The sequence below is a fragment of the Lynx rufus genome, unplaced genomic scaffold (genome assembly GCF_022079265.1).
Source record: "Lynx rufus isolate CCGP_SWC_20201006 ecotype Redwood Valley unplaced genomic scaffold, mLynRuf1.p SCAF_4, whole genome shotgun sequence".
Taxonomy (NCBI): domain Eukaryota; kingdom Metazoa; phylum Chordata; class Mammalia; order Carnivora; family Felidae; genus Lynx; species Lynx rufus.
The window spans coordinates 77833586-77858654 of NW_025814856.1; the positions used below are offsets into that span (position 1 = coordinate 77833586).

Sequence of the window (25069 nt, forward strand, 5' to 3'; positions counted from 1 at the left end):
TATTTAGGGGGCATCTGGGTGGCTCAGTTGGTTAAACGTCCAACTCTTGATTTCAGTTCAGGTCGTGATCTCACAGATTGTGGGTTTGAGCCCTGTGTTGGGCTCCATGCTGATGGTGCAGACCCTGTTCTGGATTCTTTCTCTCCGCTCCCTGCCTCTCAAAAATGAATAGAATTTAAAAAATATATTTAAAAAAAGTACAATGGGAATACAACACAACAAAACACGATGCATACAGGATCAGATAGAACATTCATTATTCATTATCAAATCTTTTGATGTTTTTCAATTATGTATTATATATTATAGTATGTATTAAAAAAAACATATGGCAAGTACCAAGTGATGATATTTTAAAAACTTAGTGAGCATGGAGAAGGTGAATAATGGAAAAACAGATATTCTAGTAAAGAAACATGGGCATAATACATTAAATATTTAGAATTTGGGTTCATAAGAAGAGTTGCTATGCAATCATGTATCAGGGTCATTATGTACAATAAATATAGAAGGGCAGTGAGCATTAAGCTCCTTAACAGTGACGGCAAATCTTTCCTGTTTCATCAAGAATAGGAGGAATAAATGGGGTACCTGGGTGGCTCAGTCGGTTAAGCGTCTGACTTCTTCTCAGGTCATGATCTCGTGATTTATGGGTTCAAGCCCTGTTTCGGGCTCTGTGCTGACAGCTTGGAGCCTGGAGCTTACTTTGGATTCTGTGTCTCCCTCTCTCTCTGCCCCTCCCATGCTCATGCTCTGTCTCTCTCTGTCTCTCAATAATAAATAAATGTTAAAAAAAAAAAAAAGAATAGGAGGAACAAAGACGATGTTTCTTTTTGTCTCTAACTGCTGAGATTCCGGTTGTTTGTGACATAAAAGATGAAGTTGTTACAGAGATGAAACTGTCCCAAGACAAGGGAGTTACCCACGCATCTGTTCCTTCAAAAACTCACTAGGCATGAGGCATTTTTGTGAATGCTGAGGATACAGGGAAAAGATAGCTAGGGTCTCTGTTCTCACAAAACCCATTTTCTAATCTGGGAGGAAGACACACAATACACAGATCGATGAAGCGCTAAGTGTCATGCAGAAGTTAAGACAGAGGGATGGCACAGTGACTGCTTGTACAGTCACATTAGACTGGGCAGTCAGAAGAGTCCCTTCTTAAAGAGGTGGAATTTAAGCTTCTATCAATTCTGTCTGCCTGAGAGAACCTCTAAGTAATGACACCCCAGTAGTAACGGGCACATCCATGATCCAGATCTTATTTTCCAAATACCATTCTCCACTTAGAGGAACCAAGGCTCATTGGAGAAATGGTTGATTCAAGGGCTGGAGGAGGAAAAGTATAAGGTGAGCTTGGAATATTTCTTTTAATACCAGAAAGAAAGTGCTTACGTCATGGGGACATGACAAGATGACACGAGGCCCAACTTGAGACAGTCTGCCAAAATCAGAGACAATCTGAACAAAAAGCATAATGCTCATAATGGGTTGTGACCCACCAAATGTATTAAACAAATACCTAGAGGATAAAGGAAGATTCCTCCTTATAACAGGGTGGCATCTCACAAATGTAGAAGGAATAAGGGAATTAGAAAATCAACGTTTGGAAAATATCCAAACAAGTGAGAGAATGCTACAAAGAGAGTGAGAGGAAAGGATGATGCAAATGTAAAGTGTTGCCATTGGGTAACTGAGTGTGGGGTGTAGAGGAATGTGTCCATCTATTCTTGCATCTTCCCTGTGAGTTTGAAATTATGCCTGAATAAAAAGTTAAAAGGAAAATAAGAAATTGAGTTATGAGTAGAGGAAGAAAAATGGGGCAGTAAAACTGGAGGAATATGAGATGAAGGGAAGTTTCTGTTTTTATTTTTTTGGGTAGGCGATCCCAGAGGATGCTTGTAGGATGACACGAATTGGTGCCTGAATAACAGCAGAAACAAAGCCCTTGAGATCGGGATCCCTAGCACTACATGAGGGATGGAAACTGAATGTACTAGAACCCAAGGACAGGCATAAAGCTTGAGCCCAGCTGCAGGAGGATAGCAGTTTGATGGTGAGAAGATGAAGTTTTTGTCTGATTAATTCCTTGTGCTAATGAAATGGGGTGAACTTAGAATTTCAAAGTGAGAGGAGATCTGATAGTTTTGGGAGAGTGGAAAGGAGATTTTATATAAATGTAATAGGACTGCCAAGTAGTGTCGAGGGCCCCTTAGAATTTAGTGACCATTTATTTAAAGCAAGAAGTTGGTCCCTTCAGCAATGCTGATATGTTTGGGTGCAGGTGCCAAACAGGTGAATATTTGCTTATTACCAGGGCTAGGTCCTTGAGGGACCAGGGAGCAGAGAGCAGTGAAGGAGTAAGGAGATGAAGGAGATGAGTAGTTAGCAAGAACAGACTTAGGATAAGCTAAACTGGATAAGGGGGGAAGAGAGGGCACCAAAGTCAGTGTTTGGAACACATGATGCATGCTGTGGACAGAGTTGATTTAGACGTACCCTGTTTCTTCACAGCACTCAGAATCTAGTAAGAAAGGTAAACGAATAAAAATATAATTTCTACAGAGCATGCTGTTAAATAAGCAACTATACAGCAATACGGAAGCCCACAAGGTGGCCACTCGATCCAGCTGGAAAGGCGTCTCAGGGAGGCTTCTTAGACATGGCAACGTTGGAGCTGAAGGATGAGCACAGCTACCAGTGGGAATGAAGGAAGAAGGAAGGAGACCCGCAGGCTTGGGCAAAGGTGAAAAGTAATGACACACCACTGTAAGGAGATCTATCAACTACGATATTTAATGAAGTAGGAGTATAAAATTTAGATTGGACAAGCCCGGGGGGACAACGCTGGAGACGATGGTGGGGGCCAGATCACAGAAGATTATGTGTGCCATCCTGGAGAGCTATAAAGGTGGTAGGAACCAAGAAAGAGTTTTAAATAGTTCAGAGGCATAAAATCCGATCTCCGGTGCCAAAAAACTACTCTGGTGGCAATATGATGAAGCCACACTAAAGGCATAAAGACTACATGGGGACATGATTTAAAAGACTGCTCACTCTGCAAGAGGAGGATTAAGACATTTTTGGAATGGAAACAAAGCTGCACAACTAATTATATCATACAGTAAACATTAATAAAGCCAAATATAGATCCATTTTTCTCCTGCAAAGAACAAAGAGGAAATGAATGATTACTTTGCATATACTACTGCCTGCCCATACATTCTGGGCTACTGGGAATATTAATGAGGTTCATGGAAAAGTGTTTTCGTGTTTTAGAAAACACGTGGACTTAGGGCATGTTAATACTTATGAAGATTACTGGTCCTCTGGACCAGGGAACTGATAAATAGACTTTCTAATTTCATAAATCAAATCAGCCCCACTGCATGTGCTGTTGGCAAAAGGAACATCAGTACGTGCATAAAGACTTCCTCCATTAATCTTAGTTAGGTGCTAATATGTTTAAGAAAACAATTATGGATCTGTTAGTTAGCAAAGGATAATTATAAACGATATTAATATTCTGGCTTTCCACTTAAAAAGCAGGATGTACATTGTAGGCAAGGCACTGTGTAAACAGAGATTATACAAACTGCTATGGAAAGGGTACGCTTTATAAAGCAATTTCATGTGTAAGCAGAAGCAATGCATGAAATCTAGAAGAAATGTCAACCCATCATATAGGAGAGTTGAAGGAGTCAACAATTTGCTTTGACTATAAACAGAGAACTAGCTTTACTATACATATGTATCTGTACTTTCTTAAATTATCTGGTCAATATTCAACTAGCATTGAGATGCACACCAAATTTTATAACAATATTGACAGCAGAAACAATTTTTTTTTCTGCATCAGTTTTTTGTCTCATTTACACTGGAAAAGGTACTCTTCTTTATTTGAAGACCTTAAGGACAGGTTGCCAAACTATTTCTATAAAGGGCCAGATAGTAAATATTTTTTTCTGTGCCATGTAGACTCTGTCTAGTCTACTCAACTCTGTAGTCATAGAAAATATGTGTACGAATAAGCGTGGCTTTGTTCCAGTACAATTTAATTTATAAAAGCAAGGCAGCAGGCAGGATTTGGCCCATAGTTTGCCAGCCCTTGTCCTAAAACAATACTTGTAAGTTTTATCAGTTTCTCTTAAAACATAAATTTACTCAGAAGAACTATAAAATAAAGTTTCAGAACATGAGAGGAGGGCCCAAATCACACCGAAAATTTTAAGAAGTCTCCTAAAAAGTTTCCCATTTTAACTCTATCAATTTTCCTTATAGGAAGAACAAAGGCTATCCTTTCCAGACAAGGGGTGTTTCAAGGAGATTTAATTTTAGGAAGAAAAGGTTTTTTTCTTCCTTTAATTTTCCAGATTATTTTCCTTCCCGATTGCTCTGATCCAGGAACCTGAAGAGGGGATAATTTGGAGAAGATGACAAATTTAATTTTGGAGGTTGATCTGAGACTCCGGGTGGATTTTCACATGGAGATGCCCTCATCAGGCTACCCTCTAATGGAAAACTCTTGCTCCAGCTTCAAAAGCAAAAAGAAATCCATCTCCTTGGTGTTCATCACTCAGAAACACTGGGTATTTAAAATACCTGGGCCCAACTGATATCTTTCCAAGATACCCACAGAAAAGAACGGTGCTATTAATTTACTTTGGTTTTGTAAACCAACCTCAGATCTGATTAGTAAATGAACAGCTCAAACATCTACCATCGCATGTTATAGCACTGATCAGGCTCTGAAAGGTCTTTTACTCCTTTTCAGTTTAGAAGCTCGTAAAAGATTTTATCTTCAATTTGATTGCCTTTTCATTATGATATATCAGAAAGGCAATATTACATGGATTTGGAGAGTAAGAGTCAGAAAAATTATCCCTTAACTTGAGTAAAATGCTTTAAATTAGGTTTCACAAAATTTTTTAGGTTGAAAATTAAGGAATAAACTTTTTTCACTTCAGTCATTCCCTATTTCACTTGGAAACTCTTCTGACAGAAATAATAACAAAAACAACAGTAATAATGGTAAAGCCTAGTGATTTGAACACAGACCAGGCACTGGGCTGTGTGCTTTATATGCAGTGACTCCATGAAGAACTACAGCTTAGAGTAAGTACCTTCCCGAAGGTCACAGAGAGGCTAATACACAAAAGCTGGTCTCAAACAAAGCCTGAGTAACTTTAAACTCCGCACTTCCAAACATTACACACTTTTGGCATCTTTAAACAAACTGTGCAAGAGAATTCTTTAAAAAAAAACACACATTTAAGAGTTATTTTATTCTTTCTTCCCTATCTAAATCTTTGTCTACAAAGTATTTGGTACAAGACTATTTCTGGCTCTACATTGTCTTGCTAAAATTCTGTAGCCTCTATGCCTACTTGAGAACAACTGCTGGATCTGTAAGCATGGTACTCATGGCCCCCAGACCTTATCTCAGATTCCTTGCCAGCCTCATTACTCTTGCCACAAGCCTGGCCATAAACCATCTGCTCAGGCACGGTGGCCTCTCATCCTTGGATTGTGTGCATTCCTGAGGCTAGGGGAAGACACAGCTCATCTCTGCTTCTGAAATCCCACTCATCTTTGAGACCAAGCTCAAATGATATACTCCCCCATGCATTTTTCCTCACCTCCGCCAGTGAGAATGAAGCACTCTCTCCTCTGTGCTACAACAGCCCTTTGTGTTAAACTACCCTCAGTTTGGTTATCCCCTTGCCTCACCTTCTTGTTACCAGTTATCTACCTTTCTCACTAGATATCCTTGAAGACTGGGATAACAATGTATCCACCTTGGTGTCCCTCACAGCATGGAGCACAATACTTTGTAGGCGGCAGGTATGAGTAAAAGTTCATAGACGAAACTGAGCAAAAACTGCATCTTGCTAAAATCCTCTTAATATGTAACCCTTAGGATTACATATACATTCTGAAATACAAACCTTCAGAAGTCTTGGGAATATAAAATTGACCTCAACAGCAATCTCTTGTCAATAACTGAGAAGAAGTTTTCAAATTTGGAAGAAAAGATGAAACTGTGGAAATCCGTGCGGTAGTCCTGGGAGAGAGGAGGGAGCATGGCTGAACAACAGCCTCTGCTTCCCAAGCTTCAGATTCCTCATATATCCTAACTTCTGCCAACTCACATTAGCCATACACTTCTCATACACTCTGTTCCTTCTTGCAATTTCAAAATATCTTTCAAAGATATTTAAAAATTTTAGAAGAAAACACTTAGAATTTGTATTAGTAATATCTTCGTGGCCATCAGTAGGCTTAATAGTATTAACACACACTGCAAAGCAGAGGTATCTGACTGGAATCCAGGGAATCTTTACTACTAGTTAAATGACTGAGAATTAAATGGTCGGAAGTGAATCGTTATCAGGTAGAACCTCTGATGATTCCTCTGATGACTATTCTCAGCTTAATCCTCAAAAGTTGGATGTACCAGCATTCTGTGTTCAGACCTCTTCCTTCTCACTCAATACAGTCTTCCTTGACATTCCCGTTAACTCCTTGATTTAACTATCAGAGTTACCCATATGTATGATGGCTTAGATTCTAGCTTGAGAGGACCTTTCCTCCAAGCTTCCAATTTGTATTTCCAACTGTTCTTTGGGCATATTCACTAGGATACCCATTTATAATCAAACTTATCTTCTTTCCCTCTCTCCAAATAAAAGAAAGCACCCCACATCTCTTTTGGTTTTGATCTAGGTTAATAGTATTACCTACCTAGTCAACCAAATTAGAAACGAGGGGTTGTCTTAAATTCCTAGTTTCTCTCATTCCCCAAATCTTGTTGGTTCTGTCTCCTAAAATCTCTCTCATGATGAAATTTTATAACCCTGGGGAGAGAAAGATTCCACAAGTTTCCAGAAGGCAGAACAAAATGAAACAGGCCATATATAAAAAGACTGGAATGACTCTGGCCATGTCAACAGAAACAACAGAATCAAGAAGGTAATGGAGCACTGCATTCAAATTTCTGAGGTTCAACATTTTTCAACCAAGGGTGAGGCTAAAATAATGATAGTTATTTCAGAAAATAATTATTTTCAGACATTCATGGCTTCAAATTGTTTATCTTTCATGTACTCTACTAGATGATATGTTCTACCAAAAGGAGAGAATACATAAAAAATGGAAAGCATGGAATCCAGGAAAGAGGGTATCAACACAGGAAAAAGGCAAAGGGGTCCTCATGACGATGATGAATGATAGATATATAATCATAATAATGTAATAAAAATTATGATATGCTTATATGGGAGTGATGGGGGATGGAAGTGTGTCTAAGGAATTGGGAAAGATGTAAGGGCTGAGTGCTTCTCTTCCGCGTAAGAGAGTCAAAGATAAAATCCCACACACTGAAAGATCAAAAAACAGCCACCTAAACATTGCATTTAGAAATCTGGAGGTGAATATCAGAAGAAATAGCTAAATGAGTTGAATGTAGCTGTTTCTGGAGATGGGTCTCAGGGAAGTGCTGTTTTTCATTGTAAGGCTTGTAGTACTTTTGACTTTTAGGATTTATGTATATGGACATTCTGATAAAAGAAAAAAAGAAAAAAAATTCAGTACCCCGTTTAAGCCTTATAGAGACTACTTTGTGTTATAATTCCCTAAGGAAAGACACTCGGAGAGAAAAGCTCTAAAGATCTACTCTCATTTTTTATTTCCTTAATATTTATAATGAAAAGAATGTAATGCTTTCTTTACTTAAATCATTTCTCCTTTCCAGCAGTTTGATTATTCCATATCTGTGTTCTAGGAGATGTTCTAAACAAACAGCCACACTATAACCTAGTGAGAAATAGTTATGTCCCACCCAAGAGGGTTAAGATTTGTAGCTCCTTTCCATACAACACACTTGGGCTATGAGCTAATGGGTGTATAAAACATGCCAGGCCCTGTCCTAATGATTCTAAGCCTACACGAAGCATTTTTCTCCTGTGAGGAATATGGCTTAATTAACCACCTGCTGAACTTCAGTTTGGGAGAAAGGTAACTTACGGTGAAAAGCTTTCTCGAATGAAAAATAAATACAATTTGAAGGGTCAAAAAGCCACAATGAAAACAGTTCTTGATGGTCACTTTTGCTTAATTACATTATTTGGAGATAACACAGACATTAAAGGTTAACAAGCCTGTTCCCTAACAGAAAACTGTGGCCTAAAAAGGGTCAGTGACTTGACCAGAATGATCTCATGTATTTTCAGGTTTTGTACTGTGACCCAGGTCACTTAGTAAAGGTTACACAACTCCTAATATGTAGTATCTATTCCCAAAGTAGAGAATAGAGTCAATCGATTAGATAATTTAAGCTAAAAACTGAATGCCTTAGATTACCTGGATATTTGGGAAAAACAGTTTTGGGTTTTTTTTTTACCCTTTCCACTATACAAGTAAAAGAAATTCATTACAGAAAATAATTTCAACTGCAGAAAAAAAAATTCTTTGTATATGCCAAAGATAACTGCTATTAACAGTTTGGTGCACTTTTTTTTTTTTTTTTTTTTTGCTTACTTAATGTACTATAAGTTACATATTGCCTATTGTCACACCCATCATACAAACTGTACCATTATTTTTTAATATGGACTTTTCTTCAGTTATTAAGAGAAGGGAAGGAGATGGCAAAGAGGCAGAAACTTCCAGATGTGTAAGGAGAGGAGAAAAGTTTGAATTTCTCATTCAAATCATAAAAACTCATTAAAATAAAGCAAAAAATATGACCAAAACTAACAGTTTTTTAAAGTATTAACTTTAAAATTAGATGGTGCCTCTGATATAGCTGCAAATTAAAGACAGTTGATGCTCACAAAAATTTTCAACTGTAAAACATGCTTATGTTGGACTTTGACAACTTATTTTTAGATAGATGGCTCAAATAATTCATCTGTAAGGAAGTGGAAAGCCCTCAGTTTTAAATCTGTATAAAAAGCTTACGTCTTGGGGCATCTGGGTGGCTGAGTCGGTTGAGCGTCCGACTTTGGCTCAGGTCATGATCCCACAGTTCGTGAGTTCGAGCCCCGCCTTGGGCTCTGTGCTGACAGCTCGGAGCCTGGAGCCTGCTTCAGATTCTGTGTCTCCCTCTCTCTGCCCCTTCCCTGTCATGCTCTGTCTCTCAAAAATGAATGTTAAAAAAAAAAAAAGTTGAAAAAAAAAAGCTTATGTCTTATTTTATGTTAAAAGATCTCACAATAAATAATTGAAAAGTTCTTTAAAAAAATTGTTGATGGAATGAAAGAGGAAGGAAGAAAAGAAGGAGGGAAGGAAAGAGGAGGGAGGGAGGGAGGATAAAGCCAGGGTCAAGAAATTTGCTCTAATCACTTTTTTGTCTTTTCTTCTTTTTTTCCCTTTATGCAGGAGATACAGGCTACTATTCAATCTCTACTGTAAGATCGGTGGCTCTGAGCACTCCTTTTAAAATGCAGCATGCTATGAATACAGTCCTGCTCATAAAGGAATGAGGAGACATTTCCACATGAAACTTTTGTGGAAAATCACTTTCTTTTTTTAAAGTAAGCTCTATGCCCAATGTGGGCTTGAACTCATGACCCTGCTGTCAAGAGTCACATGCTTTACTGACTGAGCCAGCCAGGTGCCCCAAAACTCAACCGCTTTTAAAATCATATCTAACATTTACCATTGCCTGAATGTATGCAATGATTGAACAGCATGTTTCATCTTGTTATAAGAATACATACCGACAAGGTATTTATTAATAAGAATAAATGCCAAGAAGGTATTTATTTGTAAGAATAAAAACCAGTAGCTATCTTGGGAAACTCTTTTGAAGTCAGTCTCCTCAGACATCATAAAGTTTTCCATCACATACAAGATCTATTTTTATTATGAGAGCTTGTTTTTTTTTTTCTTTCTAATTTTGAGAGCTTTGTAAATTCTTCAAAGCTTAAGTTCTCATTTTTCATGGCAGTGCCCTTTCCCAATTACTCCACATACTGGGATATCAGAGTTATTGTTAAACAGATCATTAAAAATGACAGATCAGGTCCTTACACCTGACTAAGTTAGTCCTGAATATAAATTAGGTGCTTTGGGACATGCATGCTCTCTTTTGGATGACTAGGGCCATGTTACTGCACTGAAGCACAGACAATTTACTAACTCCGGCCCAAATCTGAGCTGGTGATTAAAAACTGATGGAGTGTTTGGCACGACTAATAGAATATTCTTACCACTGCTTTTGGAACACCACTTTTCCAACTTGAGGCTAACCAGTTTAAATAAACACTTATATTTACGCTTTATCTCCACTAGTATACTTTGGAGCAAATGTTTCACTTGGATTAAACAAACACCAAGGGTAAGAAAATTCACATTGAAAATACTCTATTTGCCTCCATCAAAAGACAAACCACATTGCTTTTCTACTCAATTTTCAAATATAAAAAAAGAACTCTCTGAAACATTTCTTAAGCACCGTTAGCCTTAATACCCTCAATGTGAGAAATCAATGGCTATGTTTGAATGGTACCTGGTACAAAGCATTGTGCTAGTGAATTCATCTGAATCTTGCACTATTAATTTATGTAATTTCTTAGCTCTTGCTTTAATGAATTCGACTGGAATATGTCAAGAGACCATAGCCAAAGATATATCTCTTTCAGAAATGGAACTTTGATCTTCTCAAGGTCATTAATACTGTGTGTAAAATAATAATTTTGGGTAGATAAAATGTGTTCATAAAATATTACACATCTTGCAGAAACCTAACAGGACGTGCTCAAGCAGGTAAAATCTGCTTTGACCTCGACTCCGACTACTTTGAAAGTAGGGTTGCAGTCTACACTTTAAACACAGAATTCTGCTGGTATCTCTTGCTATCAGATTATAAACACAACACCTATATTATCAGAGTTCAGCTGCTTCAAACATCTGAATTGTCTGTTGAAGAAGTCCTGAGTTTCTTCACATTACTTTAAAATAATATTAGGTGTAGAGTTATAACTCAGACTTATGCAGACTTATGCAAAGTTCAAAATATCTCAGAGTTGGGATTTTCAAAGGAAAAGGAAAAAGAAACTAAACTCGCCAAAGAGAGGTGTAGCAGAGCAAATACCCGATTGTCTGTCTTTTACTTTTGTACCACCCTTTTTACATTATGCCAGGGCAGGTATGAAAAAAAGCAAGATTTTGAAACAATTTTTTTTTACTCTAATTAAAGGTATTTTGGAAATAGTTCCTTGCATTCTTCAAAAGGATTAGCAGCAGCAATATTTTATGCTGAGTAAAAAAAAAAAAAAAAAGAATACTGCTTCTCTTCTTAAATGTCTAATACAGACGGTAGGTGATTACTACATTTATATTCATATAAATGTTAAAACTTCTTGATCATGTTCCAAATCTTTTGTAATGACAGAAGAGAGAACAACACCAACAAGGAATTTGGGGCTATACTATACCAACCACATAATACATTACCTTTGTCTAGAAGAGTAACTGATTTTTTAACTTACTGCCTCTAAAGAAATCTTTTTTCACTTTAAATAAGAAGTAGGAAAGTGATTAAAGAATTTTATATCATATGAAATATCCTATGGATTTTGGTTTTGTTTTGTTTTTACAGAATAAGCTTTTATCTCTGGGCTTTTCATATCAAATTCAAATACATCTTGATAAAGTAAACTCTATCCAAATATTGTAAATGTATAATCAATAAAAGCAAGTTATATTATAAAAAAAAACTTTTACTAAGCCAAGATCTTTTTAAAAAAACATAAACTTACAAATGTTATAAAGCAGGTCCTTCATTCAGTCACTGAACATTTTTTTAATTTACCTCCCACATAAAGTAGTGGAAGAGATTTGAGATCAGAGAAGGTCTATGCACTGATCATTATTTTAACTCTGGCTGGCTGAGAGGTCCCCCACTGTCTGGACAACATCAACGAATATCTGTTATATGCAAGCATGCTGCCCAGGGGTCAAGCCACAAATTTTTATTCAGAGTTTCCTGGGATGACATTGGACTTGGGGTACCTACTTCTCTATGTTATGTGGCTACAAGAAATAACAATTTTTTCTTTGACAAAGAAAAAGAAAATGCTGTCAAAATTATTTTTCAAAGACCAAAAAACAGCAGAAACAGCTGCCTTCCCAAGTCCTGACTGCAATGTATTTTGGAATAAGCCATTCAAACTGGCAGCTGGCATCCCAGATTGCTGTTGACTCTATACTATCCATCTCTTTTCAAGGAATGCTTTCCTTATATCTGGCAGGTAGGAAATACCAGGGTATGAGATAAGCAATAGATTTTCCTGTAACCAAAACTGTCCTCTTGCGATTGCTTCTTTCAAAGGAGCAACATACTATAATGGAAAAATGTGACTCATTTTCCAAAAATGTATTGACAAGCAACTTTTCCAGAACAGAGCTCTTTCACTAAGGCAGGAACATCTGTATTTACAACACAGATCTGAAACACCTACATGTTTTTCTGTATAACAGAGTATGTTTCTCTTGGCTGAAACCATGTTTTATCTTCATATTTGAGCAGGAACTTATAAATAGGTCACTTTTAGTCTTTTCTTCAGAAGAACACTGAGCCATTAGTTTTGTTTTAGGAAAAAACAGTGAAGTTTAACAGCATAAGATATCATGCTACTCTTTCCACTTTTACACATGCGCACAAAGTTACCATCTGAAGTCTTCTTTAATTCAGTTTTCAGTTTTTCCTGGTCTTCTATTAGTGTTTTATTTTCTGCTTCCAAAATGTGTTCCTCTTCATTGACATAGTTTTTCAAGAGCTATCAGAAAAGAGAGTTATAGAAAGAAGTAAGCTTATATGGCAACAATGAGGTATTATTTCAGGACATAGGCTGAATAACGTATTTAAAATTATTGGTCTTTATTTTATTCTTTATCCTTTAAGTATTTTATAATTTTCTACGATATACTTTTGCGGAAACTTGATATTTGGCAAAAAAACAAAAAAATATTTCTTCTTACTAAGGTTGAATCTCTGAAATGAAAATAAGGATTTCTGGTTGTGCTATAATTAAATTATATTTTCAAAAAGTACTTAGGTAAATAATGTGATGCCTTTTCTTCCATTATGTGTGTGATGTAAATCTAAGGGAAAAAAACCAGTTCTGAGTATATTAATTGGTAAACCATTATGTTCCAATTACAGAGCTGTCTACTCAGACTATTTTTATGTAGACCCATCTGTAAAAAAAAAAAAAAAAGAAAAAAGAGTATAATGTCAGGATGGATAAGCGTAAAATGACAAGGCCAGCTCTATGCCTGGAAAATTTTACCAAATTTTGAATAGTCATTGAACAGTCCCCAAATTACTTTTATTAATCTTTTACAATGCTCTATTTTGAAATCTATGCTGGTTTTTAAAATGTTTATTATCTGGTTGTAGATTTTCTTTTTTAGGCAAGAAAAATTAAGATCTGAATATTAAAATATTTTAGAATTCTGTATATCTAGAAGGAAACCATCATTGTCAATAGAATTAAGAAGCTGAATTATCTTAAAGAAATTAAAAAAAAATTAAGTTACCACGAAAAGTAAATTAGGTTAATGGCTGAAAAATAAAATACTTACACATTGGCATGGGTTATTTAAAGTGGTAGTAACTTGATACTGACAGCTTCCACAGTCAGGTAAAAAAGCAGCTTAGGACAATTTTTTTTTAATGTTTATTTTTTAATAATTTATTTATTTTTTAATTTACTTCCAAGTTAGTTAGCATATGGTACAACAATGATTTCAGGAGTAGATACCTTAATGCCCCTTACCCATTTAGCCCATCCCACAACCCCTCCTTCCAGCAACCCTGTTTGTTCTCTATATTTAAGAGTCTCTTATGTTTTGTCCCCCTCCCTGTTTTTATATTATTTTTGCTTCCCTTCCCTTATGTTCATCTGTTCTGTGTCTTAAAGTCCTCACATGAGTGAAGTCATATGATATCTGTCTTTCTCTGACTAATTTCGCTTAGCATAATACCCTCTAGTTCCACCCACATAGGTGCAAATGGCAAGATTGCATTCTTTCTGATTGCTGAGAAATACTCCATTGTAAATATATACCACATCTTCTTTATCCATTCATCTGGACATTTGGGTTCTCTCTACAGTGTGGCTATTGTTGACAGTGCTGCTATAAACACTGGGGTGCATGTGCCCCTTCGAAACAGCATACCTGTATCCCGTGGATAAATACCTAGTAGTGCAATTGCTGGGTCGTAGGGTAGTTCTATTTTTAATTTTTTGAGGAACCTCCATACTGTCTTCCAGAATGGCTGCACCAGTTTGCATTCCCACCAGGAGTGCAAAAGTTTGGATGCCTTTTATTTCTTTTACGTTGTCTGATTGCCGAGGCTAAGGCTTCCAATACTATGTTGAATAACAGAAGTGAGAGTGGACATCCCTAAGGTCAGGAAAGCTCTCAGTTTTTATCCATTGAGGATGACATTAGCGGTAGTATTTTTTTTTTTTTTTTTTTTTGAGAGAGAGAGAGTGCGAGAAAGGGAGGGGCAGAAAGGGAGGGAGACACAGAATCCGAAGGAGGCTTCGGGCTCCGAGCTGTCAGCACAAAGCCCAATGCGGGGCTCGAACTCACAAAACTAGATATCACAACCTGAGTTGAGATCAAGAGTCGGACGTTTAACTGACTGCACCACCCTGGCGCCCCAGCTTAGGACAATTTTAGACAAAGTGATAGAAAAGAATTTCTACTGCAAGGTGATTCCTTTTCTCATGTAAGCAATAAACTAAACTCACCAAGTTCTACTGAGCATCGGCCACATGCAAATACATTACAATTTTTACAACTAGATGATATAAGGGATAAAAATGTAAGAAAAACATGGACTCTGCTCTCACCTAACTTCAATCTAATGGAGAGGATGAGACAAGAACACAAAAATGGTAGCACAAGATCAAATACAGTATCATTGTGTTATAACAGATATTAGGCAGCTCAGAAGAAAGAACAAAAGCTCTAGTATTGTTAGGAGACAAAAAAACTGAAGTATATACTTAAGGAACTGCCAATCTTCAAAATTAAAAAAAAAATTTTTTAAAGAGCAGAAACAAGAATTTTTTCAAATCTCTATAAATTTGTTGCCACTTCAAGTTCAAAATAATCCTAGCTGTTATTTCACTGATTTCAGTTCACACAGTCTTCAGTGATTACCCAAATTGGAAGAGAACCACTGAGTTGCAGGAATGTTTACACTGACTGCTTGAATTATTATGCCATTGACTTGGAAAAGGTGGATTTGTGTTGGTCTTGTAAATAAGCTTTCATTATTGCACCTGCAAACTTGTCTAAATTTATTATGTGTGACTTGATGCTGGAGAAAGACCAAGAGCCCTGGAACTGAAATTCAATAGCTAGCCACTGGCTACAATCCTGCACGTGCTCACTGTCCACCTACCTTATACCACCTTGGCAAGGGCTGGACAAAAAACTAGTAAGAAATAAAGCTCCATCACTGTTGTCATTTTAAAGCAGTTAAATTAAAAGTTCATTGGTCTTTCATAACTGTTTCACTTAATGAACTGAATGTCAGAACAGAAAGGGGTCTCAGGCACCATCTGCAAGTCATTTTATAAGAGAGTAACAAAAAGTCACAAAACAATATGGTTAAGGGTGTGGATTCTAGAGCCACTCTGCCTGGATTCAAATCTTGCTTTTGTGGTTTATTAGCTGAAAGGTTTTGTGCAAGTCATTTAACACTATGCTTCCGCTTCCTTGTGTATAAAATGCAGATAATAACAGCACCAACCTCGTGGGGTTGTTGCGAGAATTGACACGTTCCTGTGAAGCATATGAAGCAGTACCCAGCAGAATGCTAGCCGCTATTTATAACCCTGAAGCTCAGAACATACAAGGTGGCTTGCCCCAGAACACAATGCTAATTATTGATAGAGTTAGGACTGGTACCTAAGTGTCTTGGATCTCAGGATAAAGTGCCTTCCATTCAATAAGGTGTCTCTGACACGGAATAAAGAATTGTTTCACTAATTTTATCTTTTCTGAGCTAGTATTTCAAAATCTACACAAAGTATCTTAAAACAGAAGTTATCTTTCATATTTTGACCTCTGGCTTTTCTTGGTCAATTAGTTACAATACAATACAATCATCAGTATTGATGTACAACTCACAAATTTTCTCCCTCACATGTACTAGGTTTAGCTCAGCAAATCTGTACATCTCAGATGATCTAGGGCCATTGACTGGGTCAAGATACACAGGAAGCAGGAAACCAGGACGGCATGGAATCAAAGGAGAGGAAAACAAAAAACAAATAAACAAACAAACAAACAAAAAAAGGGAGAAATTGTGGGAGAATCAAAGAATCTGTAGTCATTAAGTAAATTTCCTTGCAAAGGTAACTCATTGTGAAAACAATTCCAAAACAAGAGTTCCAAAAATGGTTTGAGAAAGGTTACTTTTTTTTGAAGGACAAGACTACTTTAAGGATGTTAATTATGGTGTATTTCAACATAGTAGAACCCAAACTACACAAAAACGCTTTCCATTTTCTTAGAGCTGAAGAGTAAAAGGAAAACAACTAAAGAGTGAGAGGAAAAAGGCAGTGTTCTGTTGGTAGTTAGAACTCATAACTCTAACATGATAGGCACAATTTTAAATCAAGATAGGTACACAGTAAGTTTACAAATACAAGGCTGTGTGCTTTTGAGTTTAGCCATCATGTATTAATCAAAGCTTTGAGGGTTTTGTTTTTATTTTTGCCACTGTGAAGTGAGATCAAAGGATGGAAAATGAAGCAAGTAATATTGAGATACAAAATGAGGCTGATTTTGCTACTGAAACATTCTAAAAAAGCAAAAATGACTTATTATTTGCTTTTGAATACAGAAATACCAAGAGCTTGATTTCCCAGAACTATATTTACTACAAAGGGAAATTTACAAGACATCTATGGACCAATGCCTTTTCAAAACAGAATAAAACAAAGTAAAAAAAACTGGTGCTCATTCTCTAAAAGTTTCCTTAAAAGATTCTGGTTTCAACCCACTGCCCCAAAGAAACCTCCTTCAGTGCTGTTTTATATGAAAAAAGGTCTTTCTTTACCTTTTGTTTGTAGTGGAAAATAAGGCAGACATCACTAGAAATAAAACATGGGTTCTAAATAGGTGATCATTATACTGTAGCATCAAACACAGTTTTTTTTGCAGTGAGTTCTGCCTTACCTAATAGGTTCTGGAAAGCCTTGTGTCATATTATGTATTGGCTTGTTCGTTTAGAATAGATACAAGGTGGTTCTTATAGTTCTTTCTATAGGAGGCCAGGCTTTAAGATTAAGTATTTTAATTCTCTACTGTTAAATCAACACTTTTTACATAAATATAACTTGGTATAATACATAATTGACTATTTGCATTTCATTAATTTACAATAGGAAAATCATCTTGTTGAATTATTTTAGGAATGCTTTTTTTTTTCAAGAAAATTTGTTTCACTTCTGAATGGTTCCATTGGCACTTTTTTCTAAGAAATACAATTAACAAAACTTACAGAGCTTAAGATGAACTACAAACATTCAAGCTATGAGATCTGACTCCTAAATTTTACACTTAAGAAAAAGAAATACCTCAAATAATTTTGTAGCTATCATTTATTTATTCATTTATTTTATTTAATAGTGAAAATATTAGTACCTAATATACACTCTCCCTGAATGGCAGGGCAATTACAGCATAGGGTTCTCAAAGTAGTAGTATCAGCAGCATGGCCAAATTAAAGATTTTAAATACTATATGCAGGGGCAGGTGGCTCAGTCGGTTAGGTGTCTGACTTCAGCTCAGGTCATGATCTTGTGGTTCATGAGTTTGAGCCCCACGTCGGGCTCTATGCTGACAGCTCGGAGCCTGGACCCATTTCGGAATCTGTGACTCCCTCTCTCTGTCCCCTCCCCAGCTCATGCTCTGTCTCTGTCTCTCAAAAAATAAGTAAACATTAAAAAAAAAATACTATATGCAGTTATCAATCTTAGCATAAACTATTTTCCTTTGCTTCCTACGTAATGAACATTTAAAACAAAACAAATTTTAAAAATGACTTAAAAAATAATTTAACTGAAAAGGAAATGGCAACATAGAGACTTATAAAGATTTGCTTTAGGTTATAAACTAAAATTAATGGTAATAAAGGAATTAAAAACCATATTCCCAGAATATTTTTTTTTCGATTATAGGAAACAGGTTCAATGGTGTTAATCTACTATAGAGGGAAATTGAGAACAAACAAATCTAAAGGATAATAAGACACTTTTGAAACAATCATTTTATAGACCAGTATTGCTATTTATGGTCATTTTTGCTTACAAATTATAAAAATGCTCCTTTTGATACTGAAAAATAATATACCTTGGGAAAACCAACAACATTTACACATATTAAAATTTTTTTTTATGTTTATTTATTTTTAAGAGTGACAGAGACAGAGTGTGAGCAAGGGAGGGACAGAGAGAGGGGGAGACACAGAATCCAAAGCAGGCCCCAAGCTCTGAGCTGTCAGCACAGAGCCTGACGCGGGGCTCAAGCTCACATAACGTGAGATCATTACGTCCAAAGTCGGATGCTCAACTGACTGAGCCACCCAGGTGTCCCCGTTTACACACGTTTTAAAAAAGCAAACTTAAATAAATACCTGTTTTAGTCTTTCATTCTCTTCCATGAATTTTTTGGCAGCCTCATTAGTATTTTCTGCTTGAGTTTTAAGTACTCCTTTGTTTGACAGTTCTATAGCCAGCTGAGTAATAAGGGTAACCAGACGTCTCAACACACTAAACAAAACAAAACAAAACAAATCAGATTAATGTATAACTAGACTAGTCATTAGGAATTGTGATTTAAGATAAAAAGTCATTGTCAAATGATTCTCCTTTAGGTATGGATATGGTGGAGGGAGATGTTTAAGGAGGACATGTTTCTTTCTTTTCCTTCCTTCCTTCCTTCTTTCCTTTCTCTCTCTCTTTGTAAATCCAAGTCTTTCTGTCAGAACAAGGCTGTGTCTCACTCCTTTGTAGTCTGTTACGAGACTAGCACTTGGAAGATCAGTTCAGCAGTACTTGTTCGTTATCCTCTTTTTAGAGGTCATGAGGAGTAGAAACAGAATTTATTTTACATTTTTATTTATTTTAGAGAGACAGAGCACAAGTGGGGGAGGGGCAGAGAGAGAATGAGACACAGAATCTGAAGCAGGCTCCAGGTTCCGAGCTGTTAGCACAGAGCCTGATGTGGGGCTCGAACTCACAAACTTTGAGATCATGACCTGAGCCGAAGTCGGACACTTAACTGAGCCACCCAGACGTCCCGAAACAGAATTTTAGACAGTGTGGCAGGTCATTAAGTGAAGTCGTTTTTGCTCTTTTGGTTCTTTTTTTCCCCTACCACCTCAAAATCTGCTATTTAAAGAGCATTGTGTGAGGTTGGCCAAGCCTGAAAACTGGTCATTCACATTTGTTTATGGGTAACTTCCATTGTTAGAAATTAGTATCTTCAAATATTCATTCAACAGGTATTTCCTTTGCTAGTAGGTATTAGGAACTGCTAAGTGTTAAACACTATGCTATGCACTGGGGACATAGCAGCAAATGAGACAAAGTCTTTCAAGGAGTTTGGATTCTAATTGGTGAGACAAGAGTTACAACGGTATTTAATTGCAAACATGAATGATACTCAAAAGAGCACACAGCAGAAACTACCTGCTTTGGGGGCAATGATGGTCACACAAACGGCTTCTCTGTGAAAGGGGCTGAAGGATGAATAGAAATTAGCCAGGGAAGAGCAGGGAGTTCTGGGAGAAGGAAAAGCAGGTGTGAAGACCTTGAAGCAGGAAGAAGTTAGGTACTCAATAAATATTTGTTGCAAGAATGAATGAAAAACAGTGAAGGGCAGTGTGGGTGGAAGTGATGTAAATGTCAGAGAACAGTATGAGACAAGGGGCCAGATCATGAAGGGCCTTCTGCACCCATCTAGCCTACAAGTCATAATGGCTATTGGTTATTTGGGTATATCATCGGCTTTCTTTTATGGAGATGTCAGTATACTAAACAGTGTAGAAAAAAAGATCTGTGAGTAGGAAAAATGAGTTAGAGAAACATAAATCATGTTCTAAAATTGTGCTTAAAAACTTACAGCCAGAAAAATAATGAAAATCCAGAAATGTAAAGATTCCTTTGAGACCTAAAAAGTTTCATTTGTGCATGTTCATAGGCACCAGGTTTACTGCTTAAGCCTTTTTCAATGGCAGGTATAGAGGAGTATTTCCTTACTTCTCTCACAGCATCTATTAGAGAAAAAGAAAAAAAAAAACATTACTTTTAGTTTTTAATAATATAAAATTGTTATTAAAATGGAAAGCAGTTTTGGGGTGCCTGGGTGGCTCATTTGGTTAAGCATTTGACCCGTGATTTTGGCTCAGATCATGATCTCATGGCTTGTGAGACTGAGCCCTATGTCAGGTTCTGTGCTGGGCATGGAACCTGTTTGGGATTCTCTCTCTCCCTCTCTCTTTGCTCCTTCCCCATGTGTGTTCCCTCTCTCAAAATAAATAAACTTAAAACAATTCTTTTCTTGGTCTTAATGGCTATTTCCCCTTTTCATTCCTCAGACTGTCGCAATAATATACAAAGAGCATACCAACAACCACTACAAAATAACTAAAAAACCCGCCAAACAAATAGTATTTTATTAAATAAAAAATAGTTTTATTAAAAAACATTTTTTTAATGTTTATTCATTTTTGTAAGTGAAAGCGAGAGAGACAGAGTGTGAGCAGGGGAGGGGCAGAGAGAGAGGGAGATACAGTCTCTGAAGCAGGCTCCAGGCTTTGAGCTGTCAGCACAGAGCCGGATGTGGGGCTTGAACTCATGAACTGTGAGATCATGACCTGAGCCTAAGTCGGACGCTTAACCGACTGAGCCACCCAGGCACCCCCTTTGGCTTTTTTTTTTAAGTTTATTTATTTATTTTAAAAAAGAAAGAGCAAGCAGCAGAGGGGAAGAGAACGAGCAAGATAGGGAGAATCCTAAGCAGGCTCTGCTCTGCCAGTGTGGAGCCCAACATGGGTCTTGAACCCACAAACCATGAGGTCATGACCTGAGCTGAAATCAAGAATCAGACGCTCAACCAATTGAGCTGCCCAGGCGCCTCAAAGCTTCTTTGGCTTTTAAGTGAAAATAATATTTCTGGATCTATTATGCAGAAATGCTGAAAATTAATCAATAATATCAAAGAAGTTTATAAATACAAATGGTCCTACAAACCCACCTGTAGAATAAAATCACCTGTAGAAAAGGAGACTGTGTGTGAAAAATGAAGTAAGGGCGACGATAGGGGCAGGGTGTAATACGTAGTTAATTTTCTATAAACCACGTGGAGATAGCCTTGTTTGGATCACTTGTGGAAACTTTCAAAACCTGGGATGCATTTCTGCTGACACTAAACATATTCCAGGGTTTCTTGCTTCCTTTCTGCCTATTCCCACCCCTTAAAACACACATAAACACATTCAGTTAATACAGGCTCTAGGAACATGAAACCTGGTAATGATTACCTTATTAGAGAAACAACCAACAGGAAAAGTGAGATAAAATTGAAAGTAAAGTAATAAATTATACTTGAGCAATCTACTGGTTTTGCATTATACTTTTGTCATTCTAGTGGCTAAGAACACTGGACTATGTACTTAACATACGCTAATACATTTAAACCTTTAAACACCTCAGTGAAGCAGGTGTGATTACCCTATTCTGAGATGGAAACACTGAGGTTTAAAGGGTAAGTCCTGATCTACCTGCCTTTACCATCTATGGTCAAAGCTCCTGCATTGACCATCCTTGATGTCCCTATTCTCTGAGAATTAATTACCCATCCTACCCATGGATGTAGGGTCTAGTCAGTGGTCATGGTTTTGTGCTTTGTGACTCCTACCTTTATTCCTTATAACTGAAATTCAGACTCAGAAGTGGCTAATTAATCCTTGCATATGGCTGGAGTGATGACATTTGGCAGCTATGTGGTGCCCACTTTCTGCCTTGGGAATAGAGCATCAGAGTCCATGGAGATAAGGAAGAATGAAGTAGACCCACAGAATAATGCAGGGCACGAAAGAGACACTTGAGTTCCTAGGTCTAATCCCTCCCTGGAATTTGGCTTCCTTCCTTCCCTAAGCTGCTCTAAAACAACCCTGCATTTTATTCTAAGTTCCCCTTTCTTGCTCAAGTGAGGTCTGTTCATTTCTGATATATGTAACCAAAAGAACCTTAGAGTACCATTCTCCTTCCTTATATGGATATGTGGCAGCTTTTAGTAGAAATTCTTGTGATAACTTTACAGTTAAAAGATCACGATACCAGAGCCAGTAGGAGCTGCAGAAATAGTTGCCTTTTCTCTCTCTGTTCTACAAATGGATAAACGAGACTCAGAGAGATGATGTGCCAAAAGGCAAACAGTTAGCTGGTGGCAGAGTTGGGACCTGTTTTCCTTACTTTCCTTTGCTTGTTTTTTGTTGTTGTTTTTTTTTATTAATTTTTTTAATGTTTATTTTTGAGAAATAGAGAGGCAGAGAGAGGGAGACAGAGGATCTGAAGCAGGCTCTGTGCTGAGAGCCGAGAGGTTGATGCAGGGCTTGAACTCAGGAACTGTGAGATCATGACCTGAGCTGAAATCAGACACTAAGCCGACTGAGCCACCCACGCGGCCCTGTCCTTTACTTGTTTAATGTTACTTCTTACGTGGCTGGAGATTTTCTTTTTTTTTTTTTTTTTTAACGTTTATTTATATTTGAGAGACAGAGACAGAGCACGAGTGGGGAAGGGGCAGAGAGAGAGAGACGAAGAATCCGAAGCAGGCTCCAGGCTCCAAGCTGTCAGCACAGAGCCCGATGCAGGGCTTGAACTCACAGACTATGAGATCATGACCTGAGCTGAAGTTGGACGCTCAACCAACTGAGCCACCCAGGAGCCCCTGACTGGAGATTTTCTTGATAACAATAGCATACCATGGAACAAATGCTGACATTTTGAAATAATGCATGAACCCATTCACATCCTGATACAGTCATCTACTCATACCTTCTCACACCAGCTGTTCCTCATTTTATAAGAAGGAATTCATTTCAGAGGTTGGTGGTATGGAACATGGGAAACATTTCTTCATAAAACAGTGACATATATGGCAGTTAACCCAGGATGGCCCCTGTACAACCCACTATGTATCAATAGCAACATTAACTTAGTTAATTAAAAACCCAGTGAATTCATTAACTAAAAAAACCCTTAGAGTTAAGCTTAGTCAAAAGAGGAATTCAATACTTACCTAGAAATAGAACAATCAATAGGACTATAATAGTAAGGAAAGCCTTGTTCCAGAAAGTTGCAATTTTACCCCAGACATTAAATGAAAAAATTTTCTGCCATCTGTAAAGTAATACAATTACATTAGGTATAAAAAAAAATCAAAAGATTCTGAAATGTTTTGCAAATATTCAATTAACATTTTGGTAACTGTATAGTGAGTAAAAAGAATTACAGAAATTTAATTTTTCATGTCATATCAGAGATTTACCAATTCTCTCATATGACATAAGTGTCTCGTGAAACAACTCAAGTTTAATGATAATCTGACATTATCTTCTGTCTGGTGGCTTAAATCTTCTGAAGCGAAAATAGCTAGCTTTTAAAGTAAAGATACATGATCAAAACCTTAAAAAGGAATTCTTATAGTAATATGCTATACTGCTGATAGAAGTTATCACTTTGTATCTTTTCGCTAATCAGGATAATAACTCAGAAATAACAAAGGCCTATTGGTCTAATAATCAGCAGAATTTCAGGAGGAAGGGGTCCAACTCTGCATTATTTATTTTTACATAATATACTTTAACATCTACTCCAAGTAAAAGAATTCTCTATTTTTACAAGGGAATTAAAAATGTCATTGAGATGTTACATACATAAAGTGCAAAGAAGTTGAAATAGATTAATAGATTAATGAAGTTTTACATATGTATATACTCATGATTACCACTCATGATCAAGATGTGAACACGGGAAACAAAATGGTGGGAAAAAAGTCTAGATGGACTGAATGGCACAAAGACACAGAGGTAAGAAAGTATGGATTATAAATGACAAAGATGAAACCAATCCACCACACAATTGGGAAGGTAACAAACTTTGTACAGGGCATTTTATTTATTTTATTTTTTAAAGTTTATTCATTTTGAGAGGCAGGGAGGGAGCTCGAGCAGGGGAGGGGCAGAGAAAGAGAGGGAAAGAGAGAGAGAATCCCTAACAGATTCCATACTGTCAGCACAGAGCCTGATGTGGGGCTCGAACTCCCGAAACCAAGAGTCAGATGCTTAGCTGACTGAGCCCCCCAGGTGTCCCTGTACAAGGGCATTTTAAATGAATAACAGATGAACGAAGTCCAAAGGAGACATATGAAAGTAATAAGCACCTAAATAAGGTTCAAACACTAACAACCTAAAAAAAAGTTTTACTTCAAGATTATGACAAATTATTGGCTAATAACTTTCGAGAACAACCCTAAGTAGTAACTCGAAGTTGCAAGGAGAGGGAGACTGACATAGGTGAAGGAGGTCCTTCTGTCTCTATGCTTCCAATGCCAGAGACGCTATTCAAATTTTTCATTACCAAAAATTTTATATTTTTAGAAAAAGAACATAAGTGGCAATACCTTCATCTAAGACCCACTGTAAATTCACATTTTAGGGGCCAGTATAGAAAGGAACACAAAAGAGAACTCCTACAGGGAGCAACTAGCAGTTTCTACTGAGACTCACTTCAAGGAAAACTGATAATAGCTATTATATTTTGAGTCCTTACTATACTATGGTTCTAAGCACTTGTATGTATTTTAGCTCATTTTATCACCACAACCACTATATGAGGTGGATACCAGTATTACCTCTATTTGACAGATGGAGAAACTGGCCAGAGATGGTAAATAATTTGCATAGGGTCATACAGTAACATGCAGAGCTGAAATACACACTCAGGCAGTCTGACTTCTAAGC

General features: G+C 37.0%; 1 protein-coding gene and 1 non-coding gene across 3 annotated transcripts in view; both read right to left on the minus strand.

The window, feature by feature from the left end:
- BCAP29 (B cell receptor associated protein 29) overlaps window positions 1-25069 on the minus strand; it is a 53850-nt gene that overhangs the window by 26201 nt on the left and 2580 nt on the right. For both annotated transcript variants that reach the window (XM_047095451.1, XM_047095452.1), the window contains exons 3-6: window positions 23347-23447; window positions 20164-20314; window positions 18674-18809; window positions 12677-12785 (exon numbers count right to left, since the gene is read on the minus strand). In XM_047095451.1, coding sequence (XP_046951407.1) covers window positions 12677-12785; window positions 18674-18809; window positions 20164-20314; window positions 23347-23447 — 497 coding nt within the window. The remainder of the gene's footprint in view (window positions 1-12676; window positions 12786-18673; window positions 18810-20163; window positions 20315-23346; window positions 23448-25069) is intronic.
- LOC124525267 (small nucleolar RNA U109) lies at window positions 9374-9505 on the minus strand. The gene has a single exon (XR_006965474.1). It is a non-coding gene; the product is annotated as a small nucleolar RNA U109 (small nucleolar RNA).